The sequence below is a fragment of the Mus pahari genome, chromosome 3 (genome assembly GCF_900095145.1).
Source record: "Mus pahari chromosome 3, PAHARI_EIJ_v1.1, whole genome shotgun sequence".
NCBI classification, from domain to species: domain Eukaryota; kingdom Metazoa; phylum Chordata; class Mammalia; order Rodentia; family Muridae; genus Mus; species Mus pahari.
Genome location: NC_034592.1, coordinates 72,137,244 through 72,154,952, shown reverse-complemented (window position 1 = coordinate 72,154,952; position 17,709 = coordinate 72,137,244). Strand labels below are relative to the sequence as shown.

Sequence of the window (17,709 nt, the reverse complement as noted above, 5' to 3'; positions counted from 1 at the left end):
TTGAGGGCTCTGTCTGCACAAATGCATGAATGCAACAGGAGGACATTGGATCCCATTATTTGTGGTTGTGAGATTCCATATGGTTGCTGTGAGTTGAACTCAGAACCTCTGAAAGAGCAGCCAGTGCTCTTAACTTCTGAGCCATGTCTCTAGTTCCTATTTTTTAGTTTTCAAAAGCTAATAATTTTTTGTATTTTTGACATACTTTCCAAAGAGACAAAGACTGAAATCAATTTTTGATTTGAATATTAATCATTTTAATATTTCTAAAATGTTCCAACATGTGATTCTAATTTTAGTGTAAATTGTAATTTATGAGCTGGTTTGAATTTTTCTGGCAATTTAAACCATTATCATGCTTTAAAGCATCATTTATCAATTATACAAGTAGATATAAAACATTTTGAAAAATTACATGTTATTTGGTAACATGGGACATTTAATCTAAAGTATGATTTTGATCCTCCTCAAAACCAGCTCATGATAATTAAATTAAAATATAATTGTAAACCCATGAAACTCTGTTTTATATAGTACAATGTGTCTCAAGAGAGTTAGCATTAAAGATTTTGGAGTATATTGACAGAATGCCCTATTTGATATCAAAATAAGAGCAAAAATTCTGTGTAGATAGAGCAGTTTTGAAGAAATAATAATGAACTTATGTTATTTTCTTGGCAGAATGTTTTCACAGTATTCCAAGTGGCTTACAAATAATTGCAATATCCTTATTTGTCACCTCTGCTGCTTCATTTCTTGTCTTTATTGGACATTAAAGCAAGATGCTTGAATTTATAGAAAAATCACAGCTTCTTTAAATGCAGTACTTATGAAAGGATCCCCTTTTACTTCTTTGTGAGAGTAAAACTCTCTATTGAACATAAATGAGAATGGATGGCAGCTCTCTGATTAGTTTCACACTTGAGAGACAAGAAAGCTGCTAATGACTCAACTGTGGACAACTGAGACTTACACAAACACAGGGGGATATGGATGCTTTCCCCAGTAGAATGGAAACTATCTCAGCAAACGTGTTCCAATTAGTAAGTCCTTAAAAGTTTGTGAAAGCCAGATCTTCTACAGCAGATATGTTGTTCCTTTGAGCTTCTATAGGTTGCGAGTAAGTTTCTATGTAAAGATTTTTCTATTTCTTATTTCCTGAGTATTATCAGAAGAAAGTTGCTGCTGTCTATGTGTAGCATCACACTCAACAATTTAGAATATCATGTTCTAATTTGTAGGCTATTAGTTTTCCAATCCTCCACATATCATAGAGAAGAGTATTATTTATATAATGTACACAAATTTATAATGATATTAATTTTTATTGCAAATAGTAAGAACAAGTATATTTTTATGACTTAATACTACATTCATACAGTTATTTAAAGATATTTGCACACTTATACAAATGTAAAACCTATACAATTTAAGATTGTATATAATATATATGGTTTTCAATTAATTTAATAAAATAATAGTACTTTTGCATGACTTAAAACTGTATTTCTTTAAGGGTTCCAATAACATATTTTGAGAAATTTTTCTACTTTTCTTTCTATTGTTTTCCATCCCGGGGCATGTTTATAGTTCTTATTTAATTAAAGCTGAAATAATTTGCCACAGAAGCTCTTTGGTTGACTATAAGGCCACTGATCTGGAACATACACAGGCACTAAGTGGGTGGGCTTGTGATTATAGAGCGATCATTTAAGTGTTGACACATCAATATCCATTGATATGGAACAGCATGCCAGGATTACCTATATAAAGACTAGAAAATGTGAGGTACCAGATATGTTCTTGAAGTTTCCAATGCCTTACAGGTTTTCTTAACATAAAAAAAATTCTTTGAAAATGAAAACTGATTATATGCTATGCTTAATGAGGTAAACACATGGCCCATATTGAAACAAATATATATCATAAGATTTGATAAAGGAGTTGATTACAGCCACTCCAGTATTGTGTTGATACTCCTGTGTATTGTGTTTAAAAAAAAAAAAAAAAAAAAAGATTTGCCGGGGGTGGGAGCACACCTCTTTAAACCCAGCACTCGGGAGGCAGGCAGATTTCTGAGTTCGAGGCCAGCCTGGTCTTCAAAGTGAGTTCCAGGACAGCCAGAACTTTACAGAGAAACCCTGTCTTGAAAAACAAAAAAAAAAAAGAAAAAAACAAAAAAGCAAAAGATTTATTCTTTCACAAATTACTTTTGTAGAAGTAGCTCAAATGTAAAATGATAAAAAGAAATTATTTTTAAAAAGGTATATACTTTGCTAACAACTAAACATCAAATTCATGTACTGTGATATATTGTCTAAATATTTTCCCCATCTCACTGAGAGATTTCAAACACAATTCAATGGCCACAGGAGCAATAATATTAAATCCTCAGAATTTTCTCTTACAGTTCTTTTTACATAGGAATATTTCGAAGTCCTCCTATTACAAAGAACTCTAGAATTGAGCTTACTGTTCTCTTCTTAGAACACACATTTTTACACACCCACGTAGCTCATTAAATTATTTAATTATTTCATACTTATTGTAGATGTTATATAAATGTGACAGACTGAATGATAACCCCTAGAATTGTTTAAATTTCAGTCTGTAGGATTCATACACACTACTTCATATGAAAATAGTTCATCGACATGTGATTAAAAGGAAGAGCATGAGAGGCAAAATATACACAATCAAGTGTTCTTTCAAGGTGAGAAGGAAGAAGAAACAATGTGGAAAGTCAAAGGCATTATAGTGTTGTTTTAGGAGAATATGCTTATTCTTAAAATTCAGTACAGTTTGGAGGTTCAAAAGGGCTATTTGGTTATAAAATGTTTCATCACTTAGGTCCCCTAGTGAGAGTATGGCCTCAAAGCCATGTAGATTCCACCTAGGAAATCAGATAGTGTCATGTTTCTGACTTCCAAACTAAAAGTAAATGAATGTTCATTACTTAAAGCCAATAATTTTTCAGTAAATTTCGGTAGCCATTGGGATAAAAACAGGAAATTAATCCTATTTGTATTATAGCACTCATCATTTCCTTCTATTATCTGTCCTACTTAAATGCATATATGCTAGTTATTCAGTTGCTTATCAGTGTGTGATTATGTTGCTAACAGTTCATCAGCTGCTTCAGGTCACGACACTGCTGATTTAAGAGTTCCATCTTTTCAAAGGAATCAGTTCATAAAATTAAGTGCTAGATACTTAAAAACTGTGTGAGAATGCATATTTATACTCATATTTACCTTGCCAAATATTGAATTGAAAATGGATCATTTCAGAAGGAATTAGAAGAAACTCAACCTAATTTTTTGAAAAGAAAATATACACAAAGTTGCAGGATTTGCTGTTTCACACAATGTATTTTCTTTTCACAATGTACAACCTAGAATGTTTTATTGTTTTTAGTTCTCACAACATTGCTAGTATGCTAAAGGAAAATTGAAAAAGAACGTGAAGGCAAGAATTGTCACAAAAAAATGACATTTGTGATAATCATTCTCAAAAAAACAGATGAAAATATTGCTTTATACATTTGACCCGACTAGGTTCCTTTATTAGATGCCATTGGTCAAATGTGTCAGACATATAGGCAAAAGGTGAGAAAATATTTGAGGTGATGTGTATGAATAGGGAGGTCAGTCTCAGCATAAAGATTTTATATCACACTTATGGGAATATGGGATATTGCTGACATTTCTTTCTTTTTTTTTTCAACTACTACAGGGTAATCTCTTTGAGTGTCACACAATGATGGCTCTCAGATTCTGGAAGAAATATGTTTAGGTATTTAATTTTTATATAAGTCTCATGAATATATTTTGTAACAAGGAACTGTAGACTACTGAAAGCATGGACCCAGGGAATCATACAGATGTGAAGGAATTCATACTCCTTGGCTTAACAGAAAATCCTGATTGGCAGATTCCTCTCTTTTTGCTTTTCAGCATAATTTATATAATCATTTTTGTGGGTAACTGGGGAATGATCTTCTTGATCTGGTTGAATGCCCACCTTCATACCCCAATGTACTTCTTTCTTAGTAACCTCTCTTTCTGTGATATCTGCTACTCTACTGTCATTGCTCCTAAGATGCTCATCAATATCCTATCAGAGCACAAGTCTAGTAGACTCCTTTCCTGTATTCTGCAGAGTTTCTGTTTTATGGTGTATGCAACCACAGAAGTCACCCTCCTATCTATGATGGCTTATGATCGCTATGTGGCAATTGCAAACCCCTTAATGTATACAGTTATTATGACATTCAGCATCTGTATTTGCATGGTTCTTGCATGTTACTTGTGTGGCATCATTAATTCCCTGACTCACACAATAAGTCTATTGAGACTGGACTTCTGTGGTCCCAACATTGTGAATCACTTCTTCTGTGATGTCCCTCCTATTTTGAAGCTTTCGTGTTCTGATACACACATCAATGAGATGCTGCTTTTGGTCTTCTCTGGAGTGATTGCTATTTCCACTTTCATCATTGTCATGGTGTCCTATATCCACATTATCATTGCCATCCTGAGAATCCGCTCAACTGAGGGGAGGCGCAAAGCCTTTTCCACTTGTGCCTCACACCTGACAGCTGTGACATTATTTTACGGTTCTGGGACATTTAGCTATATCCAGCCAAGCTCTCAGTACTCCATGGAACAGGAAAAAGTCTCTGCTGTGTTTTACACCTTGGTCATCCCTATGCTGAACCCTCTGATTTACAGCCTGAGGAACAAGGATGTGAAGGAAGCAGCAAAGAAGTTGATTTGTGGGTGGAGTAACATCTCTTAAACCTGTCATTTCTCTAGCTTTGAAAACTTGATGTTTATTGAATCATTTCTGAATCCCTGAGATGAAGCCTACTTAGTTGTTGTAAGTGATCTTTTTGATGTCTTTTTGGATTTGGTTTATGAGACTGTTATTGAGTATTATTGTTTCTATATTCATAAGTGAAATTGGTCTGAAATTCTCTTTCTTTGTTGGTTCTTTTGTTTTTTTTTTTGTTTTGTTTTGTTTTTTAGGTATCAGAGTAACCATGGCTTCATAGAATGAATTAGGTACTGTTCCTTCTGTGCTGGGGATTTGGCTTGTGCTTACATGGGAATTTGCAAACCTAATTAAAAAAAATAAAAAGATCACTTAGCATGATCAAGTAGACTTCATCCCAGGGATGCTGAGATGGTTCAATATACAGAAATCTGTCAACATAATCTACTATATAAACAAAATCAAAGAAAAAAGTCACATGGTCATCTCATTAGATGCTAAAAAATCCTTTGACAAAATAGAATTCCTTTTCATGTTAAAAGTCTTGGAGAGATCATAAATTCAAGGCATATACCTAAACTTAATGAAAGCACCAGCAAATGAATAACCAACATCATTTTAAATGAAGAGAAACCTGAAACAATCCCACTAAAAATCACAGACAAGACAAGACTGTCCACTCTCTCCCTATTTATTTGATATAGTACTCAAAGTTTTAGCTAGAGCAATTATAATAATCAAACTTACATTGTTAAAATTTATCAATCACCTGTAAGAATTAGATACAATTTTAAAGCAAATATATTTGAGTAAATTTTATTTATTAAATACTATATTATCTCAGAAAAATCTTAAAAGTTTCTAGTGGCATTACTTTTATAGATCCTTTCTCTTGTGTCTGTATAAAGTAGCTATAAAGTTGAAATTGTCTCTCAGTTTGTTTATAAATTTGAATAGTGAGCATAAATATAAAGTTTTCTTTATAGTTTTATATAAATAAATTTTTTGAAATTGGTGATTTTTTTCAAATGCTGTGACATACAAATTTATCTAGCATATGGAAATACAATTCCTTCCTAGCAGAAGGAAAGAAAAAGAACATTTCAAAATTAGGGAAACAACACCCTTCACAATAGTCACAAATACTATAAAATATGTTGGTGTAACTCTAACTAAGGAAGTGAAAGATCTGTATGATAAGAACTTCAAGTTTCTGAAGAAAGAAATCAAAGATCTCAGAAGATGGAAAGATCTCCTATGCTCATAGGTTGGCAGGATTAATGTAGTAAAAATGGCTATTTTGCCAAAAGCAATCTACAGATTCAATGCAATCCCCATCAAAATTCCAACTCAATTCTTCACAGAATTACAAAGGGCAACTTGCAAATTCATCTGGAATGACAAAAACCCTAAGATAGCAAAAGCTCTTCTCAAAAATAAAAGAGCCTCTGAGGGAATTGCCATGCCTGACCGCAAACTGTACAACAGGGCAATTGTGATTAAAAAAACAAAAAACAAAAAAACCACCAACAACAATAACAACAAAAAACCACTGCATGGTACTGGTACAGCAACAGACAGATAGATCAAAGGAATAGAATTGAAGACCCAGAAATGAATCTATACACCTATTGTCACTTGATCTTTGACAAGGGAGCTAAAACCATCCAGTGGAAAAAAGACAGCATGTTCAACAATTGGTGCTGGCACAACTGGTAGTTATCATGTAGAAGAATGCTAATTGATCGTTTCTTATCTCCTTGTACAAAGCCAAAGTCTAAGTGGATCAAGGAACTCCACATAAAACCATAGAAACTAAAACTTATAGAGGAGAAAGTGGGGGGAAAACCTCGAAGATATGGGCACAGGGGAAAATTTCCTGAACAGAACAGCAATGACCTGTACAGTAATATCGAGAATCAACAAATGGGACCTCATAAAATTGCAAAGATTCTGTAAGGCAAAAGACACTGTCAATAAGACAAAAAGGCCACCAACAGATAGGGGAAGGATTTTTACCATTCCTAAATCTGATAGGGGACTAATATATAATACATACAAGAACTCAGGAAGCTGGACTACAGAAAATCAAATAACCCTATTTAAAAATGGTGTACAGAGCTAAACAAAAAATTCTCAGCTGAGGTATACTGAATGGCTGAGAAGCACCTGAAAAGAAAATGTTCACTATCTTTAATCATCAGGGAAATGCAAATCAAAACAACCCTGAGATTCCATCTCACACCAGTGAAAATGGCTAAGAAAAAATTCTGGTGACAGCAGATGTTGGTGAGGATGTGGAGCAATCTCCTCCATTGCTGGTGGGATTGCAAGCTGGTACAACCACTCTGGAAATCAGTCTGGTGGTTCCTCAGAAAATTGGATATAGTATTACTGGAGTATCCAGAAATACCTCTCCTGGGCATATACCCAGAAGATGCTCCAACTTGTAATAAGGACACATGGTCCACTATGTTTATATCAGCCTTACTTATAATAGGCAGAAGCTGGAAAGAACCCAGATGTTCCTCAACAGAGGAATGGATACAGAAAATACGGTACATTTACATAATGGCATACTGCTCGGCTATTAAAAACAATGAATTTATGAGATTCTTAGGCAAATGGATGGATCTGGAAGNTATCATCCTGAATGAGGTAACCCAATCACAAAAGAACTCATGTGATATGCACTCACTGATAAGTGGATATTAGCTCAGAAAGTTAGAGTTCCCAAGATACAATTTGCAAAACACATGAAACTCATGAAGAAGAAAGACCAAAGTGTTGATACCTCGTTCCTCTTTAGAATGGGGAACAATATACCTGTGGAATAAGTTACAGAGACAAAGTTTAGAGCTTAGATGGAAGGAAGGACGATCCAGAGACTGCCACACCTGGGGATCCATCCCATAATCAGCCACCAAACGCAGATCCTATTGAATATGCCAGTGTCTGGTAAATACAGAAGTTAATGCTCACAGTCATCTATTGGATCGAACACAGGGCTCCCAATGGGGGAGCTAGGGAAAGTACCCAAGGAGCTGAAGGGCTCTGCAACTCTATAGGAGGAACAATAATATGAATTAACCAGTACCCCCCAAGAGCTCGTGTCTCTAGCTGCATATGTGGCAGAAGATAGCCTAGTTGGCCATCATTGGGAGGAGAGGCTCTTGGTCTTACAAAGATTATATGCCCCAGTACAGGGGAATGCCAGGGCCAGGAAGAGGGAGTGGGTTGGTTGAGGAGCAGGGTGGGGGGAGGATATAGGGGACTTTCAGGATAGCATTTGAAATGTAAATGAAGAAAATATCTAATAAAAAATTCTTTAAAATCGAAAAAATGGACAAAGCTCCTTTTTATAGATGTAATAAAAAATGCTATTTTCATAATTGTATTTATTCCATCATGAGCCCTAATGTTTTTCTCATTGTACATTTCCACCTTATATTTTCTTACATGTTAATCTTTCCCTGCTCTGTATGAATTGGAATGGGTTGCTTATACTCTCTTGCAGCCAAGTAAGTTCGTTGCTAAACTTACTTTAGGTATTGTGATATATGTCAGTTTCAGTTATCACTGTGGTGCAACTGCTCATCATATAAATTTCTTATCTCAAAATGTTTCATTGGCATTGATTATTCAGGAAAAAGAGACAGGGGATTGACTGGTATAGACAATGTTCCAGAGGAAGCTATTCTTTATGTGGAACCCAAATTTAGAATATTCAGACTCACCCAACTACTTCCTGCCATTATAACTTTTAATGGAACTGTGTTACACTTCTACCTTATAATGCTTCACAGATATATTGATAACAGTTTCAGAATCATTTTAGAGATGTATGGAATAGCTTTCAACTTTCAGTTGGTAGGAATACACTTCATTCCCAGGTTAGTTCCAGTAATCATGCAAGATTATTCTTTTTTCACCTGAGCAGGTAGACAGTTCTCTAATCCCTTCAGTTAAAACTGCTAAGGATAATTGTTTGGGGAACTTTTTCACTAATTTTTGAAATACAATTGGAAAAATTGTTTTAATTTTATTTCTGCTTCCAGTCATCTTCAAACGTCTGGTAGCTATTATCCCCTGATCCCAGAGAAATATTCATACTCTTCATTTAACAAATTTAAAAGGGAGAGAGGTTGGGTGCCATGCAAGAGGAACAGCAAAAGAGCTTTAAAACTTATAAAATACCACACACTGGTTAGCACAATCAGAATGGGTGTTCCTCAGAAATGCTATGTGTCCTGAGGATTTTATGCACTTGTCTTTTGCTTGTATGTTGCCCTTGCATCACTACTAATCAATACGTTGAATGACAACTCTAAATGAGCTTTCAGTCCCTCACTGGGCAATTTTATTGGCACCTACAATATTAGTTATTGGGCTTTCTCAAGCATTGCAGCTGGAGCAGATGAACGATTTAACCACAACACTTAGAAAGAATTTGGAGATGTAGATTGTTAGAGAAGTTAGGTTAAAAGTTTTTTTCTTAGTAGTTTTGATGTACAAAACCTAATTCAACAATTCAGATTTCATAAAGACACACTTTGATTCTTGAGTGAGGGATGTTTTTAATGTCAGAGAAAAAGAACAATGGCAATCAGTCTGCCACTGTCTGACATGATTGCTGCTAACGCTGGACTACTGATCAAGGTGATGATTACTCTCTTGCACTGATTATTGCAGTCAGCCTCCTAATTTGATTTAGTAAAAAACTGTTAATGTGTAGATGTGCATCCTAAAGATTTAAATTAGAAATGATTTTTAAAGATAAAAAATGGAATAACTGATTCTTTCCTTGTAACCACATATTAGAGCCTGCCAATAAGAAAATCTAGATGAGAAAAATACTTTGATTGCTTCCACTTTGTTAATCTATGACAAGCTGCTTAATTAAAAATGTATGTGGGTTCCTAGGAACAATTTGTATTTTATCCATAATACATAAAGCATTTGATAATGTGACTGTGTTGGATAAGATATTTTTTTCTTATGTATATTCATTGTAATCATTCACTAGACTAAAAATAGAGTATTTTGTATTCCTTCAAAGATATTTCTGGATATACACACTCTGAGAGAAAAATAAAATCATTGGAACTTTGCTCCATGCATCAAACATATATGTATGTGTATGTATATAGTCATATGAGCTTTGTTTCATAGACCCAATATGTAAATGTGTGTATGTATGTATGTATGTATGTACATATATATTTATGTAAGCATGTGTATATGTGAAGTTGTTGGAGCTTGCTCAGTGGACACTTGTTTCATTCATCTGTATATTATGTGTGTATGACTCTTTCACCCTGTTTTCTTGACAGCCACAGAGTTACATTACTCATGATGATATTCTTAAGATCCATCTGTTTGCTTACAAAATTCATGATGTCTTTTTTTTAATAGCTGTATAGTGCTTCATTGTATGTGTGTGTATAACTAATATATGTAATATATTATATAATCATATAATATAATTATTAATATATAATCATATAATATATTATATATTAATATAAGTATATATATATATATATATATATATATATATATATATATATATATATATATATATAGTTGATTCCAGTTTCTGACTATTACAAATAAAAATGATATGAATACAGTTGAACAAGTATCCCTGTAGTATATTAAATATAATAGAAAAGGGAGTAGGGGAACTTGAACTCATTAATACAGGAGATAACTTCCTGTACAGAACACCAATAGCTCAGTCTCTAAGATCAACAATTGATGAACGGGACCTCATGAAACTGAGAAGCTTTGAAAAGACAAAGGACATAGTCAATAAGATATAACATCAGACTACAGATTAGGAAAGCATCTTCACCAACTCTATAACTGAGAGGGATAATACAAAAAAATTATAAAGAACTTGAATAATTAGGCACCAACAATTCTAATAACCCAATTTAAAAAATAGTGTACAGAGCTCCTGATCACCAAGAACAGTGGTGGGTTTTGTTAATGGTTTTGTTAAGTTTGAAGCCTTTTATATTCCAATGGGTTGTGCTGTTCCCCAGGTAGATACTGTCTTGCTCTACATTTTGTATCTTGTATGTGTAAGAATTTTAATTAAAATGATTTTCCCCCTTTATAAATAAGGGAGGAGAGTTAAGAAAATTCTCAACAGAGGAATCTCAAATGACTAAGAAAAACCTAAAGAAATGTTCAATGTTCTTAGTCACCAGGGAAATGCAAATCAAAACAAACTGAGATTCCGTTTCACACATGTCTGAGTGGCTAAGAAAATAAACTCAAGTGATAGTACATGCTTGGCAGGATGTGTAGCATGGATAATATTCTCCCATTGCTGGTTGGGTTGCAAACTTGGACAACTGCTTTAGAAATAAATTTGGAAGTTTCTCAAAATACTGCAAATAATTCTACTTTAGTTCCTAGTCATACCACTCCTGGATCTTAACTCACTCATTCATTTTTTAAAACTTTAACAAAATTAAATATAATATTGAACAAAACTATCACTATTGTGATGGAGAAAACAAACCAAAAGAAGAAAAGGAGGCCAATAGGAGGTACAAGAATCAAAATTAAGTTATTTGCTCACTCAGGAACCAAATCAAAACACTAAATTGGAAGCCATAATATGTAGGCAGAGGATTTGGTCAGACCAGTGACGTTTCTGCATATGCTCCTCTCTCTGTGAGTTCTTATGAACTTTGCTCATGTTGGTTTAGAGTGATGGTTTGAGTGTTCTGGCCAGCAGTCACACTCTGAACCGGGTTCGCCCTGGAAGGGAAGCTGGGGATGGGAAAAGACAGCGGCGGAAAATAACCAGGCTAAAACAAGAGATCCTGATCAAAGCCCAAGGTTTAATGAATTACTCAGTTTTTATAGCATGGGAAAAAGCCCTTCCCCCCAACCCCAGTCTTGGGGCACACAGGTGGGAGCCTGTAGGCCAGCCCTGAAAATGTTGTCTCTGGAACATCTAAAAGTCTTCTCAGCAGGCAATGGCGACACTTTGAAGGGCAGCGGCCAGTGTAAACAGGAGAGCCAGCTTGGCAAATCTGAAGATTATCACCTCAGGTGGTAGGGAGCTAGTGGCTACAGAGGTCTGAGAAAGCCTGCTTCGAGGCAGGGAGGATGCTACAATGGTTTTCTTTTTCCTCTGACACTAACAATCTTTCCTTCCAGTGCCTCTCTCTCACTTCCCTACCACATTCTGCTGTCCTACCTTTCTCCTCAGAAAATGGGAGGCATCCCATGAATAGCAAACCCACCTTTACAAATAAAGCTGCACTAGGTCTAGTTTGCATCTTTGCTTATTGAGTCCAGAAAAAGCAGCCCAGTTAGGAAAAAGGGAAATAAAGGTAGGCAACACAGTCAGATACAGCCTCTGTTACTATTGTTAGGAGTCCCAAATGAAGACCAAACGGTAGAACTCTTACATATGGGAAAGTAGCCTTTGTACATCCGATATATATTCTCTTATTTGTCAGTTCAAGCTCTGTGGAATCCAATGGAGCCATGGTAGTTGTCTTTGTATGTTTTCTTTGTGTGTGTTCAATGGCTCCTTCAATCCTTCCTCTTGATAATCCTTAGGATTTCCCAACCTCTGACAAATATTTGGCTATTTGTCTCTGCATCTGTTTCCATCAGTTGCTTTTCAGATGAGAGTTAATCTTCGAGTATAATGGACTGTCACTGATAGCTGATGGCATTCTTCCTTCTCTGTCTGAACACTTAACATTCATGAACACATGTATTATTTTAAATTTACCACTTTATGTTACATTAGCAACACAAATATTGATGAATATTTGTTCTTCCATTGAATTCAATACTTTTACATTTACTGACATTTTTAAACAACTTTCATCATTTTAAGATTTTAAAATATTTGTTACATTTGATGCAATTTATTAATTATTATATTTATTTAACTGTATCTACTGTGAAAATTTACTTCATAGGAAATGGGATAGGGGATAGGGTAGGGACTCAGTGAAGGAGGGATTGAGAGGGGAACAGCATTTGGGATGTAAATAAATAAATAAAATTAAAAATAATCACAAACATATCTGTCTACTTGAAAAGATATCAGGTACTGTTTGTTATACCCAGATTTATTGCTTGAAGGTAATCAGTTTTTACCTCAACATAAATATTTTATTTACTCATGTTAGGTACCTGTAAATATATCTGTACATTTAGAAGTTTATTAGTCTAAGTGCATGAAGACTTTCAATAAATAAATTTTATATTTCACATCCTAATTCATTGGGTATTTTTGTAAGTTACTAAAACACCTTGTACAGAGAAAATGTCATTAGTATATTTCAACTTTTATTACTTTATGGAGTATGTTTCAGGTGTTAAGTAAATAAAATTTAAAGAAAATTAACAAGATATAATGTTCGATTCTAAATTAAATTGGATAAAGTATATGTGATACTTACAAACCCCAAAGTTCTGTGTGTGTGTTTGTGTATGTGTGTACCTGTGTGAATGTGTGTGTGTGTGCATGTGTTCGTGTTGATGTATATGTATATATACAGTTACACATTCAGCTGTGTACAAGTGCAAATACATGTAAAGAGTGGATATTGGGTATTTCTTTCAATCGAACTCCACCTTACTTTTTTACTTGCTAGGTGTGAGGATTGAAAGTGAAGTCAGGGAGAGAACTCAAAGAAGAAACAAGAAAGATAAATCATTGCTGCGTTCTGCTTATTGGCTTACTCTCAGACTTGTGTTCTGTTAATTTTCCTATATAGCAAAGTCACACTTGGCTAGAGATGAGGAAATTCCATGTGGGATTTGCAATCTTACAGCCATTAGTAACAAATGAAATGCCCCACAATCATGAATACATGGCAATCAGGTAAGGGCAGTATTTCAGTTGAAGGTTACTCATAATATGACTACCCCTTGTCAACTTGACATAAAGCAACCACTGTTCAGTCTTAACCTCTCCTTACCCCATATTTTCATGGTAACATTACAGTATAAACACAGATAACCTTAAGAGGGTCACTGTCTTCAAATTTCAACATTTTAGAAGTCCAAGAATTTTTAACTGTGCACTCCTGCCAAAGAAAAATTTAAGTTATATAGTTCTCATTTCAAGGGCAACGAGTATACCCAACTTTTCTAGTGATCTTGCTATCCAACTCTCCCATTCATAACATAGTTCTGTAGAAAGAAACCTGCTGTAGTCTCCCATTTCTCCCTGACCCCATTCCCAACAGATCACAATAATTTCTCTAAACTCTCCTACCAATACATCCCATTATCCTAGCCTCCAACACCAAGAGATATTCACTGGGAACATACTAGCTAAATAGAACAGGTAAAGAGGTAAGCTAACTAAAGACTTTCACCATTCATTCTTCCCCTCCAAATCTAACTACTCAATCTGGATGCTAGTTCTGAAGCAGAACACCAGCTAAAGTGCCCCAGCCACATTTTCTGTGGATCCCACAGATTATTCCTTCCTAATCTTCATTCCCTCATTCTTTGAAATAAGTCCCAACAGCAGAAACCCTTCACCTCTGTAGGCCATGCCTGCCATAAAATCAGGTAGGTTGCCTATAAGACCTTCTATTCTTCCTGTTTTCCCCTAGATCCAATCTTCTTTTCTCATCCCTACCTCTGGAGAAGAACACCTATGGTAGCTTTCCTGTCCCTCTGATCCCATCTCATGTCCCTTCTATTCTTCTTCCCTTAATTTCTGGCTTTGTTGCAGATCACAACAGCAGCAGATACTGCCTGCTAGCCCAAGGGCTTTTACTTCCAAGACAACAAGGTGATATCATGCCTCTCCTACTGTTCCTGATATCTGCCACACAGTATCTGTAGAAGGAAACCTGATGTTGTATCCGTTTGCTATTTGAACCCATCTCAAATGGATCACAAGACCTTCAACTTCAACATTCCTTCTCCCAACACAGCCCAGTATCCAAGTCTCTAACACCAGCAGGCACTCCCTATGAGCATGTTAGCTGAGTATGCTAGGAAAAATGGTAGCACATAGGAATGACACCTTGTGAAAATTGAGAGTGGAAACAGAAACCTTACAATAAAACACCTAAAAAACACATCAAAACCAGAAGCAAGCACCTAGACCTATAATCATTTCCCATACAAGAGGCCAGCATAAAAATTCAATCAATAATGTCATGGAAATACATCTCCACTAGAACCCAGCTATCCTGTCATAGGAGGCCCTGAATATTTCAACACAGTTATGGTCAATGACTCTCCTAATTTTATTAGTCTCTGCCTCCCAAAGGCTGGAATTTAAATGTGTTCCATATTTCCTGGCAACTTTATTTTTTAAATATATGTTCAGTGATTTGAGAACTCAGTTTCTCATACTAGCAAGAAAAACATTTTCCTTACTGAGCTAACCACTGAAATCATCCTTAGACATTTATTTATTTATTCATTCATTCATTTACTTAATAATAGATATAAGGGCTACATGAATGCCTGAAGGTCAGAAGAAGACATCAGATCCCATTATTCATGGTTGTGAGAGGCTAAGAACTGAACATAGTGTCTCTAAAAAGGCACCTAGTGCCTTTCAGAGCCAACTCTCCAGTTCCCATTCCTTAGACATTTTCTTTCTTTTCTTTTTTATTATTTCATTTATTTCCATTCCAGTCATTGCCTCCTCTTCTTGTTTCCCCCCACACACAGTTCCTCATCCACTCTTCCCTCTTTCCTCAGAGAGGATGCTCTTCCCCCCCCCACCCCCACCCCCACCCCCACGAGGCGGCTTCCCATTTCCTTGTGGCTTCAAGTCTCTCCAGGATTAAGCACATCTTTTCCCACTAAGGCCTGATCAGGCAAATTCTGCTATATTTGTATCAGATGCCTCAATCTAGTCCTTGTATGCTCTTGATTGGTAGCTCAGTCTTTGGGAGCTCCCTTGGGTCTGGGATAGTTAAGGCTGCTAGGCTTCCTATGGGGTCACTCTTCCCTTAAGCTTCTTCAATCCTTCCCCTAATTCAACCATAGGAGTCCCTGAATTCAGTTCAGTGGTTGGGTAGGAGTTCTGCCTCAGTCAGCTACTGGTAGGGCCTCTCAGAGGACAACCATGCAAGGCTCCCATTTGTAAACACATCATAGCATCTGTAATAGTGTCAGGTCTTGGTGCCCTCCCATGAGATAGATTCCAACTTGGCCTGGTCATGGGCCTTTCCTTCAGTCTCTTCTCCATTTTGTCCTTGCAGTTATTTTAGACAGAAACAGTTCTGGGTCAGAAGTTTTAACTGTGGCTTAGTATCCCTGTCCCTCCAATTGAGGCCCCCTATCTACTGAAGGTGGACTCTTCGAGATCAATCTCTCCAATATTTGGCATTTTGGCTAAGGTCACCCCCATTGAGTCCTTAGAGTCTCTCTTGTCTCCCTGATCTGGTACTTTCTAGAGAATCCACCCACCTACCACCCCCCCTTGTTGCATATTCCCATTCATTCTCTTGGCCCTCTGGGCTTCTCTTCTGTACCCCCAATCCCCCAGCCCAAACATGATTCTGTTCTCCCTTTCCCCTCCTCCTCCCTTCTCCCTCTCAGGCCACCTCCTCCTTCTGCTTCCAATGATTATTTCCTTCCCCCTTCTAAGTGGAATTGAATCATCCTCACTTCGTTGTTTTGGTTTGTTAAACTTCTTATGTTCTATGGGTTGTATCCTAGGTATTCTCTAGTTTTGCTAATATCCACTTAGTGTGTACATGCCATGCATGTCCTTCTGGGTCTGGGGTGCCTCAATCAAGATGATATTTTCTAGTTCCATCCATTGTCAGCAAAATTCATGATATAATTCTTTTTAATAGCTGATATCACAATGATGTAATAGTACACATAAGCAATCCCCAAAGTTCTACCAAAGAGTTCCTACAGCTTATCAATTACTTCAGCAAAGTGGCAGGATATAAAATTAACTCAAATCAGTAACCTTCCTTTACACAAATGATAAACAGGTTAAGAAAGAAATAAGTGAAACAACACCCTTCACGATAATCACAAATAGTATAAAATATATTAGTGTAACTCTTACCAAGCAAATAAAAGGTCTGTATGAGAAAAACGTCAACTCCCTGAAAAAAGAAATGGAATAAGAACTTAGAGACAGAAAAAAAATCTCCCATGCTAATGGATCAGTAGGACTAACATAGTCAAAATGGCCCTCTCACAAAAACAATCTACAGGTTCAATGCAATCCCCATCAAAATTCCAATACAATTCTTCACAGACATGGAAAGAGCAATTCTCAACATCATATGGAAAATAAAAAACCCCAGGGTAGTCAAAACAATTATCAACAATAAAAGTTTCTTAGATGGCCAATTTTACTATATTGATCCTGCCAATCCATGAGCATGGGAGATCTCTATATCTTTCTGTATATTGAACGAAGCATACTTGATCATGTTATATGATTGTTTTGATGTATTCTTAGATTCGGTTTGTGAGAGTTCTATTGAGTATTTTTTGCATCAATATTCATAAGCGAAATTGGTGTGAAATTCTCTTTCTTTGTTGGGTCTTTGTGTGGTTTAGGTATCAGAGTAAAAATGGCCACCTTCCTGAAAGCAATCTACAGATTCAATGCAATCCCCATCAAAATTCCAACTCAATTCTTCACAGAGTTAGAATGAGCAATTTGCAAATTCATCTGAATAACAAAAAACCTAGGATAGGGAAAACTATTCTCAACAATTAAAGGAATTCTGGGGGAATCACCGTCCCTGAACTAAAGCTCTACTACAGAGCAATTGTGATAAAAACTGCATGGTATTGGTACAGTGACTGTGAGGTAGATCAGTGGAATAGAACTGAAGTCCCAGAAATGAACCCAGGCACCTACAGTCACTTGATCTTTGAGATAGGAGCTAAAACCATGAAGTGGAATAGAGACAGCATTTTCAACAAATGGTG

The 17,709-nt window shown here is 35.9% G+C and overlaps 1 protein-coding gene across 2 annotated transcripts; it reads left to right on the top strand.

Moving 5' to 3' along the window:
• Positions 1-513: 513 nt before the first annotated feature.
• On the top strand, positions 514-4,800 carry LOC110319264 (olfactory receptor 1052-like). 2 transcript variants are annotated; one of them, XM_021194733.1, is made up of 2 exons: positions 514-523; positions 3,872-4,800. In XM_021194733.1, exons 1-2 carry the CDS (start codon positions 514-516, stop codon positions 4,798-4,800), a joined length of 939 nt encoding a protein of 312 aa, XP_021050392.1. The 2 variants fall into 2 exon arrangements, with proteins under 2 accessions (XP_021050392.1, XP_021050391.1); XM_021194732.1 differs by lacking the exon at positions 514-523 and having other exon boundaries at positions 3,862-4,800.
• Positions 4,801-17,709: the final 12,909 nt, after the last annotated feature.